Source organism: Saccopteryx bilineata, chromosome 3 (assembly GCF_036850765.1).
Source record: "Saccopteryx bilineata isolate mSacBil1 chromosome 3, mSacBil1_pri_phased_curated, whole genome shotgun sequence".
Taxonomy (NCBI): Eukaryota; Metazoa; Chordata; class Mammalia; order Chiroptera; family Emballonuridae; genus Saccopteryx; species Saccopteryx bilineata.
The window spans coordinates 293,353,208-293,371,665 of NC_089492.1; the positions used below are offsets into that span (position 1 = coordinate 293,353,208).

At 55.5% G+C, this 18,458-nt stretch overlaps 2 protein-coding genes and 1 non-coding gene across 5 annotated transcripts; 1 reads left to right on the top strand and 2 right to left on the bottom strand.

Annotated features, from left to right (window-relative positions):
* Positions 1-2,220: 2,220 nt before the first annotated feature.
* Positions 2,221-7,370, bottom strand: ZNF446 (zinc finger protein 446). Of its 3 annotated transcripts, none has more exons than XM_066270841.1 (7): positions 7,276-7,370; positions 5,926-6,306; positions 5,651-5,852; positions 5,356-5,450; positions 4,133-4,217; positions 3,871-3,954; positions 2,221-3,735 (listed from the first exon to the last, which is right to left on the bottom strand). In XM_066270841.1, exons 2-7 carry the CDS (start codon positions 6,265-6,267, stop codon positions 3,227-3,229), a joined length of 1,317 nt encoding a protein of 438 aa, XP_066126938.1. In that variant the 5' UTR covers positions 6,268-6,306; positions 7,276-7,370; the 3' UTR covers positions 2,221-3,226. The 3 variants fall into 3 exon arrangements, with proteins under 3 accessions (XP_066126938.1, XP_066126939.1, XP_066126937.1); XM_066270842.1 differs by lacking the exon at positions 7,276-7,370 and adding an exon at positions 6,869-7,267 and having other exon boundaries at positions 3,871-3,951; XM_066270840.1 differs by lacking the exon at positions 7,276-7,370 and adding an exon at positions 6,869-7,267.
* Positions 7,371-10,519: 3,149 nt separating this feature from the next.
* Positions 10,520-16,900, bottom strand: ZNF324 (zinc finger protein 324). The gene is made up of 4 exons (XM_066270807.1): positions 16,480-16,900; positions 15,666-15,792; positions 14,401-14,517; positions 10,520-13,440 (listed from the first exon to the last, which is right to left on the bottom strand). The coding sequence occupies exons 1-4, from the start codon at positions 16,495-16,497 to the stop codon at positions 11,990-11,992; spliced, it is 1,713 nt and encodes a 570-aa protein (XP_066126904.1). The 5' UTR covers positions 16,498-16,900; the 3' UTR covers positions 10,520-11,989.
* TRNAA-AGC (transfer RNA alanine (anticodon AGC)) lies at positions 15,017-15,092 on the top strand. The gene has a single exon. It is a non-coding gene; the product is annotated as a tRNA-Ala (tRNA).
* Positions 16,901-18,458: the final 1,558 nt, after the last annotated feature.

An 18,458-nucleotide genomic window follows, 5' to 3' on the forward strand; every position in this document is an offset into this window, starting at 1 on the left:
TTTTTTTGTGGTCTCTGATGGGCCTGAGTCTGCAGATGTGGATGTGCCCTGGAGGGTGTGGGAAGAAGCGCTGATGAGCCACCTGCCAGGGTGAGTGGGCGGGCATTGGACTGGGACACGCAGGTTGAGCAGGAAAAGGCAAGAGCTGGAAGGCGGAGGTAGGAAGTCAGCAGTGTCTGGAATCAGAACTACCCTCCGGAGAGTTGTGGGAGTTGTAGCCTAGGGATAAAGAGAAATGAGAGGGAGCCCAAAGCGCACAAACCTCCGTGGAGCATTTCAAAGGCTGGAGGTGCCCTCCGGTCCATGGTGAGGACTGGAGACGTAGGCCAGCGAACATCGAGGCCACTGTGTCTGGAACAGGGGGCCCGCAGAGTTCAGAAGTGCGGCCTGGGGCGCTGTGGGATTGTAGGCAGAGGCCACCCAACATCGAAGTTGCTATGAATTTAGGCTGTGGGCCGGAAGTGCCGTTTTGAACATAGTGGGAGTTTTGAACGTAGTGGGAGCTATAGCCAAAGCCAATGGCTGCCAACACTTCTGGGATATGTAGTCCGAGCAGTGTCACTGTCCAGAACTGCCTTAGACTCTACCAGAGCCAAGGAGATCCACCAGGGGCTAATGATCATCCAGGGCCAATAAGTTGCGAGGGGCACCAGAATTCTCTAAGGCCTATTAGGGACGGTTGGATCCACTAGGGACATGGGGATCCACTGTCCTCTTCCTCCATGTTTCCAGTGCGGATTGCACCTGCTTGCCCACTAGATCATTCGCACCCAGCTCCTATTCCAGCCTGGCCTTGCTTCCCCAGGCCACAGTGTGAGCAACAGATCAGTAGGTTCTCAGAAGACTAGTGATGGAAGAGGCAGCCCTGCCTCCAATGGAAACTTCCCCCTCCCTTCTAGGTCCTCACCCCCAACCAAAGTGATAGCCACTCCTCTCCCTGGATAACCATGGTCACACCCACCTGCCACTCCTGCATGTGTCTGAGACAGCAGAGGGCTCCTTCCTTGAGTACAACTGTTTCCTGTAACCAACCTCCACAAAAATGCCCCTTGTTTTCAAAGTGGGAAGATGGAGAAGGTTACTTAATAATGACCTCCAAAGACATTTATGTCCCAATGTCTGGAACCCGTGAATGTTATCTCATGTGCAAAAAGAATTTTGCAGATGAATCAACTGTGCAGGTGGGGAGCAAGAAAGATGAGTAAGGATCCTGATACAGGGAGATTGTCACTGATTACAAGGTGAGTACTACATCTATCTGCAATGATTTTTTTTTTTTTTTTTTTCTGAAGCTGGAAACAGGGAGAGACAGTCAGACAGACTCCCGCATGCGCCCGACCGGTATCCACCTGGCACACCCACCGAGGGCGACGCTCTGCCCACCAGGGGGCGATGCTCTGCCCCTCTGGGGGGTTGTTCTGCCACGACCAGAGCCACTCCAGCGCCTGGGGCAGAGGCCAAGGAGCCATCCCCAGCGCACGGGCCATCCTTGCTCCAATGGAGCCTTGGCTGCGGGAGGGGAAGAGAGAGACAGAGAGGAAGGAGGGGGTGGGGGGTGGAGAAGCAAATGGGCGCTTCTCCTATGTGCCCTGGCCGGGAATCGAACCCGGGTCCCCCGCACGCCAGGCTGACGCTCTACCGCTGGGCCAACTGGCTAGGGCCTGCAATGATTCTTATAAGGAGGCAGGAGGATTGCAGCATAAGAAAGATTTCATAACTTGACCAGGCGGTGGCGCAATGGATAGAGCCTTGGACTGGGACGCAGAGGACCCAAGTTCAAGACCCCGAGGTTGCCAGCTTGAGTGCAGGCTCATCTGGTTTGAGCAGGGCTCACCAGCTTGAACCCAAGGTTGCTGGCTCAAGCAAGGGGTCTCTCGGTCTGCTATAACCCCCTTCCCCTCAGTGAAGGCACATATGAGAAAGCAATCAATGAACAACTAAGGGGCCACAACAAAGAACTGATGCCTCTCATCTCTCTCCCTTCTGTCTGTATCTCTCTCTCTCTCTGACACTGTCTGTGACACACACACACACACACACACACACACACACATTCATCACCACTCGGCTTTGTGGGTGGAAGATGGGGCCACAAACAAAGGAATGTGGCTGCCTATAGAAGTTGGGAAAGTCAATAAAATAGGCTCTCCCCCGAGAGTCTCCAGGAAGAGCCTGCCCTGATGACACTTTGATTTTCTCCCAGTGAAACCCATTTCACAGTCATGAGAGAATAAATATATGTTGTTTCAAGCCACCAAGTTTGAGCAACAGGAAACTAATACAGTGCATTGACCAAATTCCTGAATGCCCAGGAATCCAGATGTACCTCCATGGGCAGCAGGAAGCTAGCTGATCCTTTGCTCTCCTGCTTTGTGACCAACACAGACCAACTGTGTGGGCTATGGGTACAGAGCCCTGACCTGCAGGGGTCCATGGCCTCAGTGACATCTATTTGTGGCCCTTTTTCTCAGAGGCCATCCTTGTCTACCCCTACTTAAAAAGTAAGTCCCCTTAAGGTCCACTCAAGCTGGGATTCAAGAGCTCAAAAAATAAGGCTGGGAAAGTGATGTAGGTGGCCCAAGAACAAGGTTGGGTCAGGACCAGGACCACGGAACTTTCTCATGGATAACTGCTCTGTGGCACCAGCTGCCAGGCAGGAGCATACCTGCTGACCTTCTGACCAGCAGAAGCCAGAAATCAGGATTATACAGAAAAGTCCCTACTATATAAGTGGAATTCGTTAAAAATCTACAACTCACGTGGCAGACCATTAAATTTCCCTCTATCTGCAAAGAGAAGCAGGTCATGCTCTCCTGGACTTTCTATACCTTTCACAGGGAGACCCGGGACCCCGCCAGTTCAGGAGGGGTGGGAAGGGCCAGTTTTTGAGCATCTATCAGGGGCCCACGGGGTCCCAGGTGTAGGAAGAGTCATCAGCCCACATCATGTCACAGGTGGGGAGGTCCGAGTTTGGACGTCATCCCTTGGCCACTAGTCAGCAGTGGATTCAAAACCAGGTCGCATGTCAGATGGGGTGAGGGGGAGGAACAGCATCCTCTCTGGATTAAAGGTGGCTTTTGGTAGGGGACCCTCCTGGGGACTCTGAATCATGCTGGTGCCCTCTGCTGCCTCCCAAGTCTTCCAGACAGGGGCCCAGCACAAGCTGCGTCCAGGCCCTGAGGACTCTGAAGTTCCTAAAGGGAGTGGGTCTGCCTTCTCTAGCCACTCACGGGGCCTTGGGCTGGTGGCTCTTCCTGTGGATGACCAGCTGGGACTTCCAATTGAAGCTGCGGTTGCATTCACCGCAGAAGTGGCGCTGCTGGCCAGTGTGGCTCTTGCGGTGGATGACCAGCTGCGACTTCCAGCTGAAGCTGCGCCCGCACTCCTCGCAAGCGTACTTTCGAGGTACCGGGGGCGTGCGCCTGTGATGGCGCGGTGCGCCCGGCTCTCGGGGACCCTGTAACGGCTTCTCAGCGCCCCCGACGGCCAATGCAGGGGTCCTTCCGCCCTGGCCGCCCGCGTGCGTACGGTGGTGGATGACGAACACAGACTTCCAATCGAAGCCACGGCCGCATTGCTTACACATGTAGGGCTTGCTCCGCGTGGCGCCCTGCAGCAGTGCCGGCGGGACCGACGCAGTGTCCCCAGACGCGGTGTCCCCAGGCCGGCCGTCCCAGGCCGGCAGGGACTCTGGGCAGCCAGGTGTACTATCGTAGCGGCTCTCGCTCTCATCTCCTGGGGGAAGGACGAGCAGCAGACCCAGTGGTCCAGGCACCAGGACGTCTCCCACTCCCACCCCCAGCAGGTGCTCCACACAAGCTCCCATCCGCCCGAGACCGGGTGACCCACGTCACATGGCGCAGCACTCACCCGGGCGGAGGCTCTTTGTCCAGGCGTTCAGGGGCCCCGGCTCCAACTTGGCCTCCGCGTCGGGCCGGGGGGATGGTAACCCTGCTGGAGTCGGGGGTGGTCAGTCGGCAGCCCTGGCACTGGGCGGCACAAATGAGGGGCGAAGTGGGGGGCCTTGGTAGGTGGCATGGGCGCCCCTTGGGAAGGAGGGAGGAAGCGGGCGCCCGCACTGGGAAGGGTGGGATGCAAGCCGTGGAAGGGCGGGGCCGTGGCCGGTCCTCACCCAGGGAGACCACCTTGCCGTACTTCTCCAGCATCGCGTCCCAGTACAGCTCCTTCTGTGACGGGTCTAGCAGCCCCCAGTCCTCCTGCCCAGATGCGGCCCATTACTGCCGAGCTCTCCACGCCAGGCCTGCCCCACCCCGGGTCACAGCCTCATTTCTTGGAGGCTCAGATGAAGCTGAGGTGGTGGGGTGAGTATTGGGAAAGCCCGTTACCCACTCCATGCTCTGTCCAGACAGAGTGAACCCAGGACCCCAGGGCTTAAGGGGAGACAGAGGCAGGGACAGATGTGGCTGCCCCACTCCTGTGCCTTGAGCAGTGTGTCTTTAGCAAACGGCTAAGGGACTCAGGGAACCCCAGTACTGTCTTCTAACAGAGACCTTCCCCCAGGGAGCTGTGAAGGGCCAGCCATCAGCGTTCCTGGATGTGGGCACCTGGCTGAAGGGAGTTGAGAGAAGGAGGGGTGATTTATGTGGGCAGATGAGGTAGGTGGGTCCAGGGTGGGCCAGTTCTCCGTGTGGATGGGTGAGCTCTTACAGTTTTACCAGGGGGTGCACTCTTTGCCTCCCAGACTCCCATCATCTGGGTAAGGCTTTGCTAGGTTGGGAAGAAGAGTGTACACAGACGAGCCACAGGGGGGCAGCCCTATGGAACCCCAGCTGGGAGAGTGCTGGCTGGAGGTAAGGAGGCTTTGAACTATGTCTTCCTTGCCAGAAGACAGGACCCTCTGAAACCGACACTCAGGAAACAAGCGCTCCCGGTAGCAGGGGCCTCTGCTGAGCTTCCACACCCAGCTGGAGAGATGGGGGGCTGCAGGCATTTCCCACGAAGACCCTCTCCATTCGGACCTCCATTGTGCTCAGGAGACCAGACAGCAGCTGGGTGCTCAGGCTTTCCTCCTGAGGTTGGCTGTTGTATTATTAACCCCTCCCCACCTGCACTCCGGAGTGCACATACCTGGAGGCCAGCTCAGGACTGCTTGGAGCTGAGACTCCTTGACTGCTACTCTATGAGGAAGCCAATACCTAACAGTTCTTGTCAGTCTGAAGTCAGATTTCCAAAACACTCCCTAATGTTCGAGACCACAGGTCAGTCCCTCTGTCCCCCAGGACCCGCACGGTACTCTGATATCAATATGGACGGCAAAGAGCACAAGGAACCTGGGGGACACTGTCAGGGCACAGCAGCCACCAAGGACATTCCCCTCCCACCTGGGGCGCTCACCTGTATCCTGGGTGGATGGAAGGGGGCAGAGTCCAGTTCCCTGCATCCGACTGGCCCCTCTCGTGACTGGGCTGGATTTGGGGGGCTAGTGGGTGCTAGGAAGTGAGGCAGATGGGGGTCAGGGGGCTGCCTATGTGAGCTGTTGCTGTTGCTACTGCTGTGACCCTCCTATGCCAGCAGGCACGAGGCTACTGTGCACGTGAGTCACATGGCCGTTGCACCTGGGTCTCCATTCCAGCTGGGGACATCCACACTCCCACCAGGAGACCCCTAGCTAAGTATGGTCCCCACTCACCCATCTCCTGCCTGTCGGCATCAGGCTCCTTCTTCACACTGCAGCTGAGCTGGACAGACCCCTCCACTTGGGCATTCTTTGGCCCCTCCCCAGGAGCAGTCCCGAGAGACTCTGCTATTCCTGAAGGGTGGAGGCTCCCCAGTGAGTCCTCTGCTTTCTGTGTTGCCGGGAGCACTTCTTGCTTCAGAACATGGGCTGTGATCTGAGGAGCAGAGGTAAGTCACCAGGGCTCTAGTCTTGTTCTGTCCCTTCACAAAGCACATTAGCATACTCACCCAGCCTAGCAGTTGCCCAGGGTCACGCTGCAGGCCTTCTACCAGGGCTGCAGCCTCCTCAGGGCTGCCTGGCCGCTGGCCCCGCACCCAGGATTGGATCTCAGGGGGCAGCACGCCCAGGAACTGCTCCAGCACCAGCAGCTCCAGCATTTGCTCCTTGGAGTGCACCTCTGGCTTCAGCCACTGGCGGCACAGGTCCTGAAGCTGGCCCAGGGCCTCCTGGGGACCCGCCACCTCCTGATAGCTGAAGCCCCGGAAGCGCAGGCGTGCTGCCTCAGGCTCCTCTAGGGTGGTCTCGGAGTCCATGGAAGGTAGATGTAGGGGACCCAGTGAGGATGGCATTATTGTGCCAGGAGTCTTCTTGGAGTCACCAAGAGTTACCTGCAGAAAAGGAGTGGTCAGGATGCTTGCTGTCCAAGAGGCCACCACTAGGGCAAGGCAGACTTTGTGGACAAGTACTTGGAGGCAGGTTGGTCCAACAGAGCTTCCAGGGAACTGCCAACATTTGGGTATAAGAGGGTGGTAGTGGAGACGTAGGCTTCCAGGGTCAGGCTGCGGAGCCATGGGAAGTGCCCAGCAGAAGAGGGAGGAAAGAGTCAGTCCGCAGGGGGCTGAGAGACAGCAACTCAGGACACTTAAGGTCATGAGGGTTGTAAGGGGCAGCAGTGGGATGGGAGGCCAGGTTGAGCTATGGCAGGACAATGCTGGCTCAAGTTGGCACCGAGGGGCCAACTAAAGGGATGGGCACATCTGCGCCCTGGGTCGAGGCTGGACTCCGGGGCTCTGTGCTTGCCGACCACAGCGCACTATGGATGACTCCCTCCGTCTGGACCGCGCGTTTGAAAAGCAAAAGCAGAGCAAATCGCAGCCAAGAGCCGCGTGGAGCCGTTAATGGGCAACTGTGGCCCTGCCCTGAATAGGGTGCGGAGTGAAACACGCCCACCTTGAGAGTAGAGAGGGGCTGTCTGTCCCGGGAGACCAACGTCCAGAGTCTCTTTCTAAAAGTGGGAAGGGCCCTGGCCGTATAGCTAGAGCATCGGCCTGAAGCGCAGTGGTTGCCGGTTCGATCCCGGTCTGGGCACGTACAGGAACGGAATGATGTTCCTCTCTCCTTCTCTCTCCCTTCCTCACTGGCTAAAATCAATAAGTAAAAAATTTAAAAATAAACATGGGAGGAAAGAGGTCTTGGCAGAGGAGGCGGAACGAAGCTCTGGGTGGGTGATGCTTGAAAGTGGGGCGCGCAGGGCACGTCGGGAGGTCGGTGGCGCTCCCGAGGGTGGGAAGGAGAGGCTGGGTCCAGGGAGGCGGAAGAAGCCGCGGCGGTTCTAACCCGGCCCAGCCCGCGCTCACCTCAGCCACCGCCGGCACCCAGAGACCACTTCCGGTCCGTGGCACCGCGACGCACCACCCACCCCGGGGTCCTAGGACTCAACAATTCCCGAAATAAGTTAGATTCTTGCGCATGTGCAAAGCGCACCTGGCGCCTATTGGAGAACGAGGTGAGGGACGCGACCTTTTGACCAATCCCATCTCAGCCTGCCCATACCCCTCCCCCAGAGCCCGAGGCTTGTTTTCGGTCTTCCAGTCGTCCCCTTGGTAACTGCTAGAAGACGTCCGCTCTCCTACAGTGGTATCCAAGGCAACATCTGGAGCATAGCTCAGCCCTGCGTGGAGGTCCCGGCAGTATATGAGTTTGGTAGAGGCTCTTCTCCGGCTGGTCCCAGAAGGAAGTGGGGTCCTGCTGGGAAGGCCCAAGGAGGGTGCTGGAACTTCATTCGACCTCTGTTGAGCACCCTCCCTGATGGGCACCGGTTTACCGATGAGGAAAGCGTCCTGTGATTTATAGACCTTGAAACATGCTCAATCTCTCACTTACAGTGGAAGCTAGAACTGGTCAGGTTACTGTTATTTTTAGTTTATCTCAATAGGCAATGTTATCGTTTTAAAAATCTGTGGGAAGAGGTCAGTTTTGCTTCCACACATCAAGTGGCTGAAACATGACTTATTTATTCAATTCTATAATTCATCTACCTGCCTACTATGGTTCCTTCTGATACCTAGGAATCCCTGGCTGCCAGCTCCGGATAAAGAGCTGTGGTCTAATTTCTGATTGGAAGGAGGCTGTCAGCACATGATAAAGAGCTGTGGTCTAATTTCTGATTGGAAGGAGGCTGTCAGCATGTGCGTCACTGGAGCTTGTCAACTCTTCCCAGTACCATCATTTGATTAGGCTGTTTTTTTTTTGTTGTTGTTGTTTGTTTGTTTGTTTTCATTTTTCTGAAGCTGGAAACAGGGAGAGACAGTCAGACAGACTCCCGCATGCGCCCGACCGGGATCCACCCGGCATGCCCACCATGGGGTGACGCTCTCCCCACCAGGGGGCGATGCTCTGCCCCTCCGTGGAGTCGCCATGTTGCGACCAGAGCCACTCTAGCGCCTGAGGCAGAGGCCACAGAGCCATCCCCAGCGCCCGGGCCATCTTTGCTCCAATGGAGCCTTAGCTGCGGGAGGGGAAGAGAAAGACAGAGAGGAAAGCGCGGCGGAGGGGTGGAGAAGCAAATGGGCGCTTCTCCTGTGTGCCCTGGCCGGGAATCAAACCCGGGTCCTCCGCACGCTAGGCCGACGCTCTACCGCTGAGCCAACCGGCCAGGGCTAGGCTGTTTTGTAGGCGCTAAGGTCTTTTCTCAGGGACCGTGCAGATTCTCCAGAAATGACTCTCACCATCCATCATGTGAGGAGACCTGGGGCTCTAACAGCTTTAACAGTATCTCTTCCCCTAGTCATCTTTTAAGTCTTCCCCTCAGGAGACTACTGTTTTTTCAAGTCTTAAGTTTTGCAAGCATGCCTGACCAGGCTGTGGCGCAGTGGATAGAGCATCAGACTGGGATGTGGAAGGACCCAGGTTCGAGACCCCGAGGTCGCCAGCTTGAGCGCGGGCTCATCTGATTTGAGCAAAAAGCTCACCAGCTTGAGCCCAAGGTCGCTGGCTTAAGCAAGGGGTCACTCAGTCTGCTGAAGGCCTGCGATCAAGTCACTTATGAGAAAGCAATCAATGAACAGGTGTCGCAACGAAAAACTAATGATTGATGCTTCTTCATTTCTCCGTTCCTGTCTGTCTGTCCCTATCTATCCCTCTTTCTGACTCTCTCTCTGTCTCTGTAAAAAAAAAAAAAAAAAAAGAGAAAGAAAAAAAAAAAGTTTTGCAAGCATTAGCCTGGTGGGACTGCCCTAGTGCCGACTCAGTACTGACTTTCCCTAAGTCAGTGACAGTTCCCCATCCCCATCGAAGTGCAGAATGCCATTGCCACGGACTCCTTCTCCATCCTCATCCTCATCAACCCACAGGACTTGTCTTAAACACTTTCCTCTGTGGTTTCAGGGGACTTTAAAACCAAGTGAGGATGGGTTCAGTTCACCATCATGACCCAGAAAGACCAAGAGCACTTTTACAGTCACAGGCCATTCCCAATTAAGAACAGGGGAGCCAGCCTGGCAAGATACAGCCCAACATGACCAGAGGTTTGGAGGAGAGCAACTTAGGGGCCAAGAAATGGAGGAAGGAGGATGTTCATGGTTCCTCTTTCAATAGGAACAGGGTGGAGGCTACTGACCAGTCCAGAGCAGTTGGAGGGGTAGATTCCTGGAGGAACTGAGGGATAGCAGAGGCCAAACAGGTGGGAAGGAGCTAAAGGAAGCAGAGAGAAGGCTAGTGGGAAGACAGGATAGGGCACTTGGCTCCAGATGGCTCAAGGTGTAAACTGGGCTCCTGGAGGAGTTTCTGTCCAAGGTTCAGAAAAGTTGCAAGTGACTTTCTGGGTCACCATTTGCAGGTCCCAATGGACTCCTATAAGAGTCCTCAGTCAGGGTGAGGCTAGCCTGGGGAAAGGAGAGATGGGGGAAAGGCTAGGGTGTGGACCAGAGCAGAGAACAAGAGTCCAGGAAAGGCAAACAATGGCTCAGGGGCCCACAGGGTATCAGGAGGACTGGTACAGAGGACCTGTCCTGGAAGGGTCTTGGGGAGCTGGGTCTTACATGACTACTCTCCTCCAAGTCTCCCTGCCTTCTAGGAACTTTCTCAAAAGTTCCTGGGGCAGAAGATAGGATTGGCTCTGTTGGCAAGTCTGGGGCAAGGGATCATGTCTGTGCTCACTGTGTAAGGCAGATGGCTGCGAGATCTTGGATGTAATGGGACTGGAGCAACCAGTGGACTAGGGTCAACCTTTGGGGTCACATGTGGTCCCTGCTTCAGATTCCATGACTGGGATCCACAAAGGCCCAACTCCTAGTAGAGCTGCTGTTTGGGGCAGTTTCAACCATCCCCCGTGCCCAGGTCTTCTGGCTGTCTCCCACCCACCTTTGGCTGCCAGGGGACACAGGTATCCCAGCCCCTCAGTGGGCCACAGACAGGCTGTGTCTCTACCCTGTGGCTTTGCAAAGGGCACCAGGTTAAAGCCAAGCCCCCATAGCTCTATGGCGATGACACCCTGAGAGCATGTCTGCACTGTGCTAGTGTGAAACCAGGCTGTTACCATGCACACAACTTGAAAAAGAAACATATATATATAAAGGAAACTTTTATCAGGGACTTCTGGACTTGGTGGGAGGGGAGGCTGAAGTTGTGGACTTCCACAGTGCTGTGCAAGAATTTATAATCGCCCTGGCTGGGTAGCTCTGTTGGTTAGAGTGTCATCCTGATACAGCAAGGTTGCAGGTTCAATCCCCGGTCAGGGCACATACAAGAATCAACCAATGAATGCATAAATAAGTGGAACAACAAATCACTGCTTTTCTCTCTCTAAATTAATAAGTTAAAAAAAAGTAAAATAAAAAAAGAATTTACAATTTCTGTCTGTCCCAAGTTATACCTTCTAGGCTTTCTTTCTCTAGGAAAAAGACCATTAACTTCCCTGGGAGTGAGGCTGGAGGTTGAGATGGGGCCCAGTCTGCTAAGGGCCACAGGAAGCAAATGGTCCCCACCCACCCATCTGCCTCAGTGTGTCTATCATGTGGGGGTGTCACATTGAATGGGGATCTTGAGAGGGTGCCACACATAGGCAGAGACCCTGCAGAGACAAGCAGCCCCATCTTGTCTCCTCCGAACTTATTTCAGTCACCTCCTATCAAGGCAATGGGGATATAAAGGCTCCTGTAACATTGACTTTGGTAACAATGCTGAGGCTTGGATGTGGCTCTTATGGATGAGCATGGCTGAGGAGCCATCATTCTGTCTTTCCCATCTGTGGACCTCCACCTCCACCTCCTGAGGGTCAGCCACATGCAGGAAGCTAGGTCAGGTCTCTCTGCCTTCACAGACGGCAGACTAAAATGTGGAGGTGGAATGGTGAGCTGCCTGGAGGCTGGGCCTGGCTGTCCTATGCACAACTCATGTCCCCCATCTGTGCCTTAGTTTCCTCATAAGAGAAGTGGGGATACAGTCCACAGCACCCACCTCACAGGGCTGTTAGGAAAACTTTGCAGCACTCAAAATAGGGGCTGGCAGTTGGCAGCACAGGATGGCCTTCTAAAGATCCTGTCTGTCAAGGCATGGCAAATACCCTCCATATGCTGAAATCCCTTTTTTCCCCCTTCTTTTTCCCAGAGGAAGAAGCAGAGGCTCAGATCTCAGCCACTTGCCCAAAGCCAGCATCCAACCCCCACACGACCTCTTGTCCACAGTGCTCACTCCCAAGAAGCCTCAGATGAACAGATAAATGCCTGGGGGTAATATCCTGAATGTCAGCAGACTAACCAGTTTGGATGTGGACATCAAAATTTCTTTGGACTCCCTCTACTCCCCATCTTGGCACGCCCCTCTTCAAGTTAGTGTCCAGTCATAACCTGTGACAGGAAGCACCACTAAAGTCCCAAGCTCCATGTCCTTCCTCCTGACCTTTTTGCAGTGTGATGGAGTCAGTTGTTGCTGAAGTGGCACATTTTGTCACCTCATGCAAATGGAACTTCACAATGCACACCACACGTCTTTTCCAGAGTGGATTTGCAAAGGATCTGCCCTTTAGTCATGGAAAGGGTCTCACGATAGGTCCAAAAGGGCTTAGCTAGGACCTCAGGCCTCAGCAGGCTTTGGCACCAAGCCTGGGCCTGAGGCAGGAGTGGGCCTGGCACCCGGAGTGCCCTCTGATGATATCCCCGAAGCAGGTTTGCCGAGGGAGCGATGGCCTGCCACGACCCTGCGCCTCCGCACTGGCTTGTCACCAGTGTGGATCCTCTGGTGGTGGAAAAGGGCTGGGCGCTCCCGGAAGGCGCGGCCACACTGCGAGCACACAAACGGCTTCTCACCCGTGTGGATGCGCCGGTGGCTGAGCAGGACGGCGCCCTTGGTGAAGGCCTTGCCGCAGTCCACGCAGCGGAAGGGCCGCTCGCCCGTGTGCAGCAGCTGGTGCTGCGTGAGGTTGGAGCTGTGGCTAAAGGCGCGGCCGCACTGGGAGCACGTGAAGGGTTTCTCTCCGGTGTGCACGCGCTGGTGCTTAAAGAGCGAGGAGCCCTGGCTGAAGGCGGCCCCGCAGAGCGCGCAGGCATAGGGCTTCTCGCCGGTGTGCGTGCGCTCGTGCTGAATCAGATGCGAGTTGCGACAGAAGCGGCGGCCGCACCGGGCGCACGCATAGGGCCGCCCGCCCGCATGAATCTTCCGGTGCTGGCTGAGGTTGGAGCGGTGGCTGAAAGCTTTGCCACACTCGCTGCAGCGAAAGGCCTTCTCGGCCGTGTGGATGCGCTGGTGCCGCACTAGTGAGGAGCTGTGACGGAAGGCCTTCCCGCAGGCCAGGCACGCGTAAGGCGTCTCGCCACTGTGGATGCGCTGGTGCTGCGTCAGGTGTGACGTCTGGCTGAAGGCCTTGCCACACTGGGCACACTCATAGGGCCGCTCCCCGGTGTGCGTACGCAGGTGCTTGAGAAGGTCGGAGCTCTTCACAAAGACTTTGCTACATGCCCTGCATTCAAAGGTCTTCTCCCCGGGAAGGAGAATGGGGCCAGGGTGGAGGGCCTCGCCCAGCTCCTCCCAGATGGGGGGCTCCTGGCTGGCCGGGAGTCTCTGAGGTCCATGCCAAACCGTGCCCCTCATTCCTAGTTCCCTCCCAGCGTGACGGGACTCAAGGTCGGGGATGCTTGGGAAGGTTCCCCCAGAAGGTGCCCGCACCAACGGCTTTGGCAGCAGTGTCAGCCTTGGATGCTTCCCCGGCTCGGATTGGTCTGTGAGAACTTTCTCCGTGGCTGGGCTGCCCATGGGAACCCGCAGTGGGGAGGTCAGCCGCAGACTGACACTGGCCTCCCCACTGCCGGGGCCTAGCAGAAGTCTTTCCCAGTAGATAACAGAGACCCCAGTGGGTTTTCTCTCCCCAGATGAGGAAATGCCCCGCCGACCCTCCAGGTGTTTTCCAGGTTCACAGGCAGGAGTGGTGGTGAGGATCCTAGTAGGTGTAGGTGGGGGTCTATCCTGGAAGGTCCTTGGCCACGCTGCTTCCCCAGAAATATCTCTGCCCTCTGCCAGATGTTGGGAACCTGAAGGCACAGAAACAGTAGATGACTGGGTCATCCTATCCAGGAGAAGGTGACAGACCTGGGAAGGCCAAGTAGATGGGGCAAGAAGGACCTCAAGGTCCAGGGTGTGGAAGCTGGAGAGGAGAACAGACACCCTTTTGTATGGAGCTCACTAGTCTGGGGGACTTGACAGTCTGCTTGAGCTCCTGACACTGATTGCTACCTGATGCTCGAGTTTTACTTATGAACTCTGTTTACTGACTGCCTCTCCCCTAGCGCAGTCAATTCCATGAAGGCAGGGTCAGAAATGTCCTGATTGGCCCTGGTCAGCTTGCTCAGTGGATAGAGTGTTGGCCTGGTGTATGGATGTCCCAGGTTTGATTCCTGGTCAGGGCACACAAGAGGAGTGACCATCTGCTTCTCTCCCTTTTCCCCTCCCACAGCCAGTGGGTCCATTGGTTTGAACATTGGCCCTGAGCACTGAGGATAGTTCAGCTGGCTCAGTGTTAGCCTCAGGCACTAAAAAGAGTTGGGTTGATTGGAGCATCGGCCCCAGACAGGGATTGCAGGGTGGATCCTGGTCAGGACGTGTGCGGGAATCTGTCTAACTGTCTCCCCTCCTCTCAAAGAAAAATAAAAATGTCCCAATCAAGGCAGTTCCCTTGGTGCTGAGACCCGGCCTAGCCATTGTAAGTGCTCAAAAAGCAATGAAACAATGAACACATGAATGAATGAATGAATGAATGGCCCTACAGATGAGGTGGTGAGGTAAGACAGGAAAGGTTTGAGGCCACACACCCTGGCTAGGGGTGGGATTCTCAACACAGTCTGAGGTGCCCTCAGAATTCCCCCTTTAAAGGAAGCCAAGGCTCGAGCCTCTAGGAGAGGCTAATGGTAGAAGGAGAACAGGTGGGAGGCAGGAGAGAACTGTGGCCAGGGTGGTGGGGAAGAGGGACCCCCCTCCCACCAGAAGCCTCTCACCAGGGCTGGGCCTCCTCTGGCCATTCCTGGCCAAGGTCGCATCCAACCCACTGAGAACCCAGGGCTCTTCACCACACTCGAGCTGGATGACTATCCGAGGTCGGGAGGCAGAGAGTCCTGTGAGAGAAGACAAGCAAATGAGTGGGCAGCCCTAGCTCAGGGTTACCAGCTATGCAACGGATGGCCAGAATCAGGGCTTCATAGGTCATACATAGATGGCATCATCTGTGCAACTAAGAAAACATGAGGCCCTGGCTGGCTGGCTCAGCGGTAGAGCATGGGCCCGGCGTGTGGAAGTTCTGGGTTCGATTCCCAGCCAGTGCACACAAGAGAAGCACCCAACTGCTTCTCTATCCTTCTTCTTCTCTTTTCTCGCTTATCTCTCTCTTCCCCTCCTGCAGCCAATACTCCATGGGAGCAAAGTTGGCCCGGGCGCTGAGGATGCCTTCATGGCCTCCACCTCAGGCACTAGAATGGCTCCGGTCGCAGTGAAGCAACACCCCAGATGGGCAGAGCATTGCCCCCTGGTGGGCATGCCGGGTGGATCCCAGTCGGGCGCATGCGGGAGTCTGTCTCTCTGCCTCCCTGCTTCTCACTTCAAAAAAATACAAAAAAGGCCCTGGCCGGTTGGCTCAGTGGTAGAGCGTCGGCCTAGCATGCGGAGGACCCGGGTTCGATTCCCGGCCAGGGCACATAGGAGAAGCGCCCATTTGCTTCTCCACCCCTCCGCCGCGCTTTCCTCTCTGTCTCTTTCTTCCCCTCCCGCAGCCAAGGCTCCATTGGAGCAAAGATGGCCCGGGCGCTGGGGATGGCTCTGTGGCCTCTGCCTCAGGCGCTAGAGTGGCTCTGGTCGCAATATGGCGATGCCCAGGATGGGCAGAGCATCGCCCCCTGGGGGGCAGAGCACCGCCCCTGGTGGGCGTGCCAGGTGGATCCCGGTCGGGCACATGCAGGAGTCTGTCTGACTGTCTCTCCCTGTTTCCAGCTTCAGAAAAATGAAAAAAAAAATACAAAAAAGAAAGAAAAAGAAAAGAAAACCCAAAGGTCTCACCACAGGCCAGGGCTCACAGGAACAACTTAATGGTGCCTGTGAGGAAAAATGTGTTGGCAGTGACAAAGGAAGGGTACCGAGCCCAGCACCAAGGTGCCACAGCCAGACAGGTACACTCAGCCAGTGGATGTGGAGCTGATTACAGGCTGCCAGGATATAAAGTGGACCAGCCTGGCAACAACGGAGCTTTCCCATGTAGGACCCAGGGCCTTACCCAGTGAGGTCACCAGTGCAAAGTTCTCCAGCATCACGTGGCGGTACAAGGCCCTCTGTGCTGCATCCAAGAGCCCCCACTCTTCCTGGGAGAAGTACACGGCCACATCCTCAAAGATCATCAGGCCCTACAACAGTGGGCAGTGGAAAACAAACACGATAGAAGTTATGTCTGTGTGACTCAGGACCCCCACGCCCTGTCCCAAATGGCTAATTCCCCTGATGTCTCTCAGACATTCACCCTCCTCGCCCCAGGGTTCTTTTTAATTTTTGTAAATTAATTAATTAATTTTGGTGGCAGAGATAGAGAGTGTCAGAGAAAGGGACAGATAGGGTCAGACAGGAACGAAGAGAGATGAGAAACATCAATTGTTCGTTGAGGTTTCTTAGCTGTTCATAGATTGATTTCTCATATGTGCCTTGATTGGGGAGCTACAGCAGACCAAGTGACCCCTTGCTCGAGCCAGCGACCTTGGACTCAAGCTGGTGAGCCTTGCTTAAACCAGACGAGCCCGAGCTCAAGCTGGCGACCTCGGGGTCTCGAACCTGGGTTCTCCGCGTGCCAGTCCAGCTTGTTCTGCCATTTCATACTAGCTTCTCTCCCAGAACTCCACGTAGAGAAGCTCCGATCCGGAAGCACCTAGGCTTTCCTCCCATCCCAGCATTTACACGTGCAGGATCTGCACCCTCTTGGCTACCAGAAGTGGGGATCCCGCACGTGCATGCTTGCCCCACTGGCCAGGACCCCGCGTCCAGGGAACGAGAGGAGTAGACAAGACGTCCAGGTAAGTGGATCTGGAACCCCCCTGACTCACCTGCGCCGCTGCCGCCATCGGAATCTGCACTTGCAACGGCTGCCCAGGGCGCCCCAGTTCCTGGCCTGTGTCTCCTGGTCCGTCGATGGAGCAGACTCCCAGGGCACCACTTTCGGGGCGCCACCGAGGCTGGAGAGCACGTGGGTTCGGGCGCCGCCCGAAGGCCCCAGGGGGCTGCACACGCTCCACCGGAGAAACTGAGGCTGGGGGGGCGTGGCCGTCGGCCTGCGGACACAGTGCCCACGCCTTCCTCGGGCTCTTCCCTCGAGTCTCCAGAATCTCCTGGAGAACCGGCCCGACCAGGCGTGTTCCACCCACCAACACCGGTGGAGCCCAACTGCCCAACTGCAGACACACCGAAGTGACAGCCTCTGGTACCGGAAGTCCTGCCCCCCACCAGCCCTCATTGGTCCAGTGCGCGATGGAGGCGTGCACAGGGACTTCTGGGAAAGGTAGTTCCAGGAGCTGGAAGGGATGCGCTTCCTGATCTCCATGGCAACAACCACGCTTCGCCACAGGAGGGGGTGGGCGGGGAATGCTGGAAAGTGAAGTCTCAGTGCTGCATCTCAACTTCCCTGGTATGGGTGAGGCTCCCAGCTAGGAGAGTGGGATGAAGCAGGTTAGTAACCAACTAGGAAAATTTGGTAAGTGGAATGGGGAAACTGAGACAGATGGCTGGACATGGCCATGTAATTTACAGTCAGATAAAAAATGGTAAGGTTTTATCATCCCTAACCAAAGACCTTTAGGAGTAAATGGCTTCTGCATTCCAGACTTTCCTGGAGCAAACTGGCCTCCCACCGGTCCCTTTGACTGGTCCCTCTTGGGTGACATTTTTTTAAGAGAGAGACAGGAAGGGCCTGGCCTATGGTGGCACAGAGGATAAAGCATCAACCTAGAACGCTGAGGTCACCGGTTCAAAACCCTGGGTTTGCCTGTTCAAGGCACATACGGGAGTTGATGCTTCCTGCTCCTCCCCCTCCTTTTCTCTCTCTCTCTCTCTTCTCTCTAAAATAAATAAAGAAAATCTTTAAAAAAAAAAAGAGAGAGAGAGAGAGACAGGAAGGGAGAAAAATGCAAAGCACCAATTCTTCCTTGCAGCCCCTTAGTTGTTCATTGGTTGCTATTTCCTATGTGCCTTGACTGGGGGCTCCAGCCAAGCCAGTGACCCCTTGGTCAAGCCAGCGACCATGGGGTCATGTCTATGATCTCATGCTGAAGCCAGCGACCCCGTGCTCAAGTCAGATGAGCCCACGCTCAAGCTAGCGACCTTGGGGTTTCAAACCTGGGTCCTCAGCACCCCAAGCTGACACTCTAGTCACTGTGCCACCGCCTGGTGAGGCCAATTTATTTTATTTTATAAAACCGACTTTGTCCACTTACCACAAAGACTAAGTTTTTCATATACCAGAGTCATAAAGTCACTTTGCTTCCTTAGGTGATATTAAAGAGTGAATGTTTTCATACCCCATCAAATTGATAGGTTTAAGCCCTAACCCCCTCTGTGATGTTATTAGTAGGGAGGGCCGATGGAAAATAATTAGGTTTAAATGAGGTCATGAGGATGGGACCACCACGATGGGATGAGAGTCCTTGTAAGAAATGGAGAGATTTGGCCCTGGCCAGGTGGTTTAGTGGTAGAGTGTCAGTCTGGTGTGTGGAAGTCCCAGGTTCAATTCCCAGTCAGGGAACACAGGAGAAGTGACCATTTGCTTCTCCACACCTCCCCCATCCTTTTCTCTCTCTCTCTTTTCTTCTCTCATAGTTATGGCTTGATTGGCTTGAGCACAGACCCAAGCACTGAGGATGACTCCAAGGAGCCTCTGTCTCAGGCGCTAAAAATACCTCAGTTGCAAGCATGGCCTAGATGGGCAAAGCCGCTGCCCCAGACTGGGGTTGCCAGGTGCATCCTGGTCGGTGTGCATGCTGGAGTCTGTCTGTGTATCTCTCCTTGTCTCACATGGCAAAGAAGAAGAAGG